Source organism: Myotis yumanensis, unplaced genomic scaffold (genome assembly GCF_028538775.1).
Source record: "Myotis yumanensis isolate MYYU_CA2020_CCGP unplaced genomic scaffold, mMyoYum1.0.hap1 SCAF_12, whole genome shotgun sequence".
Classification (NCBI taxonomy): domain Eukaryota; kingdom Metazoa; phylum Chordata; class Mammalia; order Chiroptera; family Vespertilionidae; genus Myotis; species Myotis yumanensis.
Genome location: NW_027223763.1, coordinates 24,637,060 through 24,646,339, shown reverse-complemented (window position 1 = coordinate 24,646,339; position 9,280 = coordinate 24,637,060). Strand labels below are relative to the sequence as shown.

Sequence of the window (9,280 nt, the reverse complement as noted above, 5' to 3'; positions counted from 1 at the left end):
CCGCTCGCTCTCCCAGCCTCGGTCTCCCCTACGTGGGCTTGCAGCCCCGCGCGCACCCGACCCTCGCCGGCGCCCCGACCCTCCTACTGTCCAGGTCGCCGCGGCGGGACCGGGATGCCGAGGGGCTGCCCGCGGGCTCCCCGGCGCGGCTGCTAGGAGGCGCCGAGGCGGCGGCGGGGCTCCCGGCGCGCGGCTGGATGCCCCGGGCCTGCGGCTCCCTGCGCTTCCCGCCGTCCAGGGGCGCCAGCCATGGGCGCCGCGGCCGCTGAGGCGCCGCTCCGGCTGCCCGCCGCGCCCCCGCTCGCCTTCTGCTGCTACACGTCGGTGCTTTTGCTCTTCGCCTTCTCTCTGCCCGGGAGCCGCGCGTCCAACCAGCCCGCCGGTGGCGGCAGCGGCAGCGGCGGCGGCGGGGAGTGTCCCGGCGGCAAAGGCAAGAGCATCAACTGCTCAGGTAGGACCGGCCGGAGCCTGCCCGGAGCCTGCCCCCCCCGGCCCCTCCCTCCTCCGGCGCCTCCGCCTCGCTCCGGGTCCCCGCGGCCGGTCTGGGAAAGGCCCCGCGCGCGCGCGGGGGTCCCGGGGAGCGGGCCCGCGGGCGATCCAGGGCGATCGAGGGCGGAGGGCGTGGAGCCGGGGGAGCCGTGCGGGCTGGGGGACCGGCGCTGGGCATGGGGAGTGGCCGTGCGTGCGTCCGTGTGTGCCGGGCGGCTGGGCGAGGGTGGCCGGACGTGGAGGGAGGTGGGGAGGCCGGGGCACAGCGCGGCGGAGGCAGCCTGCCAGGGCTCCCCGTGTGATCGCGGGTGTGCAGGCGGGAGCGCGTGTTTATGTTGTGAAGGCTCCGGGGAGAGAGTGGGGCCCCAGGCAGGGAGTGGTGTGTGTGTGTGTGTGACGGTTGAGGGGCCGGGGGACCGAGGCTGTCGGCCAGGGGAGTGACCATGTGCTGGGGAGGTTCTTAGGGCACTGGGTCTCGAAGCAGAGGTGTGAGTAGAGGGAAAGGAGGCCCAGAGGACGAAGGTTGGCGATGTAGAGTCACTGTGTGTGTGTGTGTGTGTGTGTGTGTGTGTGTCCTTTGGGTGCAGAGGTGGGCGCGCTGGGGGGTTGGGGTGACACCGGCTCTGTGGATCTGAGCCAGGAATAGTTCTGGGGCCCAGGAAGTGACCCTATGTTTTTATGTGTCGCGCATGGGTGAAGTTTGGGGCTCAGGGATATGCCCCGGGGTATGCATTAGGTCCTTTCTTCTAGGAGTGAACCCCGTTGTGCCGATTCAGAAGGAAGGAACTAGGGAGTCATCCTGTGTAATAGAGGTAATTAGGTTCCAGAGAGTGCCTCGTGTAGCAAGGTGTGACCCTGGGTTATTGAGGGGGTACGGAACGAGGGGGTGATCCTGTATGTGTGTGTGTGTATGTTTTTCGGGAGAGCCTGGATGTTGGCAACAACCGGAGCTAGGGAGTGAGTGACCTCTCCCCTCACTCTGAGGCCGCCTGCCTCCCCCACGCCCCCCCCCCCCCCCCCAACACACACACAGCTGTTGGAAACAAAGAGCTTGCTGGGACTCTAATGGATGAGGCTGGGGAGGAGGGTCTTTGGGCAGTCAAGTTCCCTCTTCCTTTCCGTAGGGGTCCCAGAGGAGCCCTGGGGCTAGGAGAGGCAGGCAGGTCTCATTTAGGGGTGGGTGGGTCCTCCTGGAGCTGGCCTAGCAGATGCTAGTGATCATAGCCACAGCCTTGCCAACTTCCCCTTTTATCAATTCTCAAGTCTCCATTTGTCTTCTTTAAACTAAGGGGGTGGGACTAGAGGCTTGGGGTGGGGAGGGGAATGTGAGGGGAGGGGAGGGGAAGGAGGAGGATGGACATTAGGCCACTGGGGATCCACTGGCTTGCCTGACAGACAACCTTTGTACCTTTGAGCTATCGAAGGGGCTTTGTTTCTGGGAGGAGGAAGCAAGAGGACCTTAGCACAGACTCCTATGCTACCCTAAATGAAGAAAACCTGTGGCCCACTGTTTAGGTTTAGAGGTCTAAAACCTTTTAATAATTTTCATAATGGTATGTTTTATGATGGGGGCAGGATTTTGAGCACAGTAAACAATGGCATGCCATTAAAAGCTTTTCCCTCCATGTAATAACTTTTACTTTATTTTTCTAATGTTAAATGGGATATGGGGTAATGCTTTTTTAAATAAATAATCACACACTAATGGTTGAGAATAAAAGCCATTTGTATTTTAGAGTGCCTTTTGGTAACATTGGTTATCAAACTTGGTAAGTGATCACACCATGTCCAAGTATTTTATGGGCTAATGTGCTGTGGTTATGTGATCTTGCTAAGCTAATTTTTCCTTAGCATCATATAGTGTGGATGGATGTTTTGTGTATGTTTTCTAACCCTAGTGCATAGTACAAATTTTAAGGAAGGACACAGAGGGCTGGGAAACCATGTGGTGTGGGAAAAGGGAGCTAACTGATTTGGGGGTCATGGCCCTTGTTAAGCAGCTGCATTATTGGAGCAAATTAATTTTTCTTACTTTCTCTTCTATTAAAAGAAGGACTTGGATTTAATAATATCTGAATCCTATTTAAGGATATATTTATATAAATGTCAATAAGTTAGGCTGATCAAATAAAATGTTTTCTAGTGCTAAAATACACTTGAATAATTCTAGTCTAAAACTAGTTTTCCTCTTTTTTTTAAAAAAAATGATTTCAGAGAGGAAGGGCGAGGGGGAGAGAGAGAGAGAGAGAGAAAGAGAGAGAGAGAGAGAGAGAGAGAGAAACACCAATGGTGAGAGAGAATAGTTGATTGGCTGCCTCCTGCATGCCCCCATTAGGGATCAGCCCACAACCCCGTGTGCCCCAGCTGGGAATCTGAACCATGACCTCTAGGTTCATAGGTCGACCCTCAGCCACTGAGCCACACCAGCCAGACAAGCTAGGGTTTTAACTAAATGCATTTGTTAAATTCTTGTCAGGATGAAGACCTGGGAATGATTCATATGGAACAAAATTTTTTAACTTGATTAATTAGACAATTAGAGTAATTGAGTCTGGACATATGCATCTATTAAGCATCTTGAGATTATGTAGATTTTTTGTTGTTGCTTTTATTACCTAGATATTTCCCACATTTTCTCCTTTTGTAGAATCTAAATGCTGGCCTTGACTCCCTGTTGATTTTTGGTTTTGGACCCTCAATTCAGCCCACTCTGACCTCTTGAGAGCCTGATTCATGGAAAAGGCTGGAATTCTGTGATATTTTATTGGAGACTTCCTTCCAAATTGGTTGATGTTCATACATTAATCAACCAGATGTGCAACCAGCTAGCTATACATCTTCCTAGTAAAGTTTAACAGATTTATGAGCTTCTGCTGTTCAACATTTTCCCATTTTTCCCACCAGCCTATCATTAAAAGATTCTGTTAGAATCTTTTATGTATTTGTATGTATTATCCTCCCTTTTTTTTCATTTTAGTAATCCTATCAAAAAGCAAATGTTGCATAGCCTGCCTTAATAAAGACCCCACGGTGGCATTTTCTTTTTATTGTGTTCAAAAACTTATTTAGCCATTCTAAAATTTTTCCAGGGATACATAGCAAATTTACCCTAGATATTTTTCTGGATTCATATTGCTCCCTTTTTGAAAATTGAGAATACATTCTTTCATTCCTGGCCTTTTTGGCTGCTTGTCAAGATAGGCTAGATAATCAGCAATCAGATCTAAAAGTTTTGTCAGTATCACGGAGTGTGATTTGTTTGGGTCAGAAAGCAAATTCTTTTGAGCCAGCTCTGTATTCCATCACCGTCCACTCGCCATGCCACTTACCTTAAATGTTAGCCCCCTTCTATCAGAGTGGTGCCCTTCCCAGTTTAAAGATCATATTCCTTGATGAAGATAACCAAAGCAAATAAGAAGCTAAGTGGGTCTGCATTTATCCCTGTCATCTCTTGATATTACATCATCTTCCCTAAGCAGTGAGTTCTTTGTTGAGCTCTTTTAAGTCTAAACAAGCTTTTATTTTTTAAAATTATTCTCCTTTTGCCGCAGCTTTCCAATCGTTCTTGACTTTATACTTATTGCTTTATTTGTACCTATTCTTTTAAAATCTAATTTATTCAAAAGTTCCCTGTTCATTTAAAGAGAAGAGAGTTTGGAAATGCATGATTCATGTGAAGAAAGATGAACTTTGAAGAAAGGTGGCCTCAGACATTGATTTTTTTTTTCATTTGTAACATGAAGATAATGGCCCTTTTTGGCTCTAGAATGAGAAGGAGGAGGAGGCCAAATATGTGAGATATTTCTATTTTAGGGAATGTGGTTAAAGAGGTAGAAAAACATGGTTGGAGCATCATCTCGTGCACCAGAAGGTTGCGGGTTCCATTCCCAGTCAGGGCACATACCTAGGTTGTGGGTTCCTTCCCCCATTGGGGTACGTAGGGAAGCCAACCAATTGATGTATCTCTCCCACATCAATATTTCTCTCTCTCCCTCTCTCCCTAAAGTCAATTAAAAAATGCTAAAAAAGTCATGGAAGTTAGAAGTTGTCCTCGATTGTGATATGGTGGTACGGCTGGTTTAAATGGATAGCCTATATTTTAGATTAAGAGAAATGCCTTGTTAGTGGTAGTGCAGGATTCTGGGAAATGAAAAGTGAGTTTTCCCTAATTAGCATGGAATCGTGGTCAGGGCACTTCTAGATCCCAGGTATATAACATGTGGGTATTAATTTATTTGGTGAACCTTGATTGACTGCCCGTTTAGTGTAATCTAATATACTAGACCAGAGGCCCGGTGCACGAATTCGTGCACCAGTGTGGTTCCTTGGCCTGGCCTGCGGGATCAGGCCAAAACCAGCTCTTCGACATCCCCAGAGGGGTCCTGGATTGCGAGAGGGCGCAGGCCGGTCTGAGAGACCCCACCAGTGCATGATCGGGGCCGGGGAGGGATGTGGGAGGTTGGCCAGCCAGGGAGGGACTGCGGGAGGGCTCCAGGGTATGTCCGGTCGCCTGGCTCAGTCCCAATCGGCCAGACCCCAGCAGCAAGCTAACTTACCTGTTGGTGTGTCTTCCCCCTGGTGGTCAGTGCACATCATAGCAACTGGTCGACTGGTCGACTGTCTGCCCCCTGGTGGTCAGTGCACATCATAGTGAGTGGTTGAGCGGCCTTAGCATATCATTAGCATATTATGCTTTAATTGGTTGAACAGATGACTGGACACTTAGCATAATAGGCTTTTATTATATAGAATGTTAAGGGAAATACTATTTATGAGAAGCTATCCCTGCTTTTAAGGGCCTTATATTTCTAAAAGAGGTGGTTATTAGCCTCTTGTAAATATATACAGTGGAAATTTCTGTTTAACACACCTGGGTTTTCTCTCCCATCACTAAGCACTTATTGAATGCTGACAGTACTGAAAAATTTTAAGGTCTGCAGTTGTTTTCAGTATATTCACAAAGTTAGGTAACCATCAGCACTATGTAATTCCAGAACATTTTCATCACACCAACAAGAATCCCTCATACTTATTCATAGTCATTGCATGTTCCTCTCTTCCCCCAGTCCCTGACAACTATTCTACTTTCTGCCTTTATGGATTTGTCTGTTTTGGACATTTGCATATAAATGGAATAATATAAGATGTGGCCTTTTGTAATTGGCTCCTTTCACTTTGTATGCTGTTTTCAAGATTCATTATGTAGCGTGTATCAGAACTTCATTCCTTTTTGTGGCTGAGTAGTATTTCATTGTATGGATATATATCACATTTTGTTTATCCATCATCAGCTGATGGACGTTTCAGTTGTTTCCCCTTTTTGGCTATTATGAATAATGCTGCTGTGAACATTCATGTGCTAGTTTTTGTGTGGACATATGTTTTTAATTCTCTTGAGTATATTCCTAGGGGTAGAATGGCTGGGTCACATGGTAGCTGTTTAACATGTTGGGGAACTGCCAAATTGTTTCCCAAAGCGGCTGTACCATTTTGGGTTTTTACTAGCAATGTTTGAAGGTTCCAATTTCTTCACATTCTCGCCAACACTTATTATTGTCTTTTTGATTATAATCATCCTAGTGGGGGTGAAGTTGCGTATCAGTGTGGTTTAGATGTACATTTCCCTAATGACTGATGACCTTGAGCACATTTTCATGTACTTGTTGACCCTGTACATGGCCATATAAATTTCTTATTTGGAGAAATCCCTATTCAGATTCTTTACTGGGTGTAATTTTAAACTATACTAACCACATTCCACAGCACAGGGATGCTCAAACTGGTAGGTTAGCTCTAGTTTGCCATTTGATTTCTCTGCCTGCCAAGAAGAATTCCATTGTGTTTGTTCTCAAATTTATTTGTACTTCGGGTATTTGTGAGTATAAATTAATAACTATTAGTCACATTGATTAAATATGAGTGCAGAAAGAGTTGTTTTTGTGAAATGCTTTGAAAAGACTTGATAAAAGCATGAGCCTTTCAGTGAATTAGATTGTGGTCAAGACAACTGAAGCAGATTGGGGAAACCTTGTCAATCCCTGGAAGGATTCTGCTCCTACAAAACTTTGCAAGTATTGCCCTGACCGGTTTGGCTCAGTGGGTAGAGCGTCGGCCTTCGGACTGAGGGGTCCCGGGTTCGATTCTGGTCAAGGGTATGTACCTGGGTTGCGGGCACATCCCCAGTGGGGGGCGTGCAGGAGGCAGCTGAATCGATGTTTCTCTCTCATCGATGTTTCTAGCTCTGTATCCCTCTCCTTTCCTCTCTGTAAAAAATCAATAAAATATATTAGAAAACAACAACAAAAACTTTGCAAGTATTTTTTGAAGTACTTGTTTAGGGAAAGAAAATAGACATTGTGGATAATGGATTATGGTTGTGGTTTAGCCAAGAAAGTGACCCCATACTGAAGAAATTTTGGTGCTACGTGGGGAAAGGAATGTACATTTATATGTTTGAAGTTAAAAATGATTAAAATATGTACATAACATTTCTACACGACTCCCCGCTTTACCTGACTTTTTTGATTAATTGGTCAGCGATTACTTTTGTATGTCTTTGAAAAGAGGGTTTCCACTGTACATAGTGCTCTATGGAAGATACAAACACAGTGACAAGGGAATGAGTACTTTTGATTTGTAGGAATCAAAATCACTTTTCCTGAGTAAGTGGCACTTGAACTGGGCTTTACAGACAGAGTGGAATGTCATCTCGGAACTCCAGGCACACTTGCCTGAGGCTTTTGCTGTTGACGTTCCTTTTGCCTGGAACCTTGTCCCAGTTATGTACCCCTCAGCTCTGTCAGGCACTTCCAAAATGATGCCTTAAACTTGCAGCCTTTTCTGCCTTCCGTCTCCTCTGCCCCTCTGCCACCCTCATCTTCCTTTATCCTTCTTTCCTGCTCCAAAGCACCTATTCCTGTGTGATGTGTTACTTACGTCGCCTCTGTGGAGCTCCGTGAGGACAGGGGTTTTTGGCTGTTTTGTTCACTGCTACAGAATCAGTGGCCCTTATATATTTAATGTATGTGGAATGAATGAGTGACTGAACGAACACAGAAACTGAGGAGAGTTGGGGAAGGATATTCTAGGCCGAGGGAATGGCGTTAGAAAAGGCACAAAAATGGGTCAGTGAAGGGAATATTTGGGGATCCTCGGATATGGGGGCTTGGGTAGGAGATGCGTCACACACTGCACCACATTAGTTTAGTGGAGGGCCTTGGAGGCTGATCTGATGAAGACAAAGGGAAACTTTTAACAGATTTGAGTTACATCATGGTTTTAAAAAGCAAAGTCCGAATTGCTGAAGATGAAAAGGAGAAGGGAGGAGACTGGGAGCGTGGTGAAAGATAACAGTGGAAATGGGGGAACCCAGAGGACTTATTTGGCTTACATCGTGTTTTTAAAAATTGCCATTAAAAATCTGGAGGTTTCACTTAAAAATCTGGATTTTGGTCTCCTGTCTGAAGTTGGAGGTATTGGCAACATTGGGCTCTCATTTCTACATGGCAGAAATCAGCCAGAGCTGTCCAGTGGAGCTGAGCTTCTTGACTTGGCTAGCCTTTCATTGATCTTTTTCTTCCTTAGCTTTTGGCTCCTGGTGCAGGAGACGGGGTGAATTGTGATGCTCTTAATTTGGGATGGAGAGCCAGTTTGGAAGAGAGTCAAATTGGCGAATATTTCTTCACTCATTCTTGTTATTCACAATCAGCAAGTCGGATGGAAATCCTTACTTCTGCAGTGCCACCCTTCCTGTCTGAAACCCCTCCTGCCTGTACTCCTTGCAATTCCACTGGACTCTGTTCTTTTCAACTTTTTCCTTAAATCCACCTCCGACCCCTTTGTATTTGAAAGCTACGCTGCTATCTCTCATTATACCATTCTCTTGAAATGCTTTCTAATGATTTTTTTAATAATATCTATTTTCCTTTATTAATTTTACTAGAGGCCTGATGCAGAAAATTTGTGCAAGGGTAGGCCTTCCTTCCCCTGGCTGCCGACACCGGCTTCCCTCCGGGACCCAGGCTTCCCTCGCAGCCCTGGCTTTGTCCGGAAGGATGTTCGGTCTAATTAGCATATTACGCTTTTATTATTATAGAAGATATCTTAGTTTTAGTACTTCCCCCTTTTCAACTTTACTTTTTTTTTTGGTCTTTCTAAATTTTTAGGTGGAAATAGATCATCATGTTTCTTTTTCCTTTCCATTGATAAAATCCCTTTCACTGTTGTTATAAAATATATGAATTTAGATGTGTTTACAGTTTTTTTTTTGTTTTTTTTTTGCATTATGGTCTAAGAATGCATCATGGAATTTCTAGCTTTTGTATTAAAATTAGGTGTGTCTCTGAGTCCTAGTATGAGAACAAATTATGTGAAAGATCCTTATACTCCAGGAAAGAAAGTGTTGTTTCCTTGGCTTCTAAGTCCGCTGTTATATACCTTACTTTTACTTGGACATTTTTATTTCGAGTTAATTTCAAACTTAGAGAAAAGTTGCAGGTTTCCCAGTTGTTAAAATTTTACTACATTTGCCGTATTGTCTCTTTCTGTATCTATCTAAATCTTTCTTTTTCTGAACCTGACTCTGTCAAGTTGCCCTGCTTAGGGGAATGGTTTAAAATATACTTCATGTCAGTTCTGTAATTTTCTTTGTTTTGTCATCTCCTGGTAATGAACTATTGAAGCCTCCAATGACAATGATACAGGTTTATTTTTCACAGTTTTCCAGTTTATCTTATATTTTTGTTACTCTACTTAGGACATATACATTGTCCCAAAGAAACAAAATTTTATT

General features: G+C 45.3%; 1 protein-coding gene across 1 annotated transcript in view; it reads left to right on the top strand.

Moving 5' to 3' along the window:
• Positions 1–234: 234 nt before the first annotated feature.
• TMEFF1 (transmembrane protein with EGF like and two follistatin like domains 1) overlaps positions 235–9,280 on the top strand; it is a 73,347-nt gene continuing 64,301 nt past the window's right edge. The window contains exon 1 of the mRNA XM_070431060.1: positions 235–451. Within this exon, the coding sequence (XP_070287161.1) occupies positions 250–451 (202 nt within the window). The 5' untranslated portion in view covers positions 235–249. The remainder of the gene's footprint in view (positions 452–9,280) is intronic.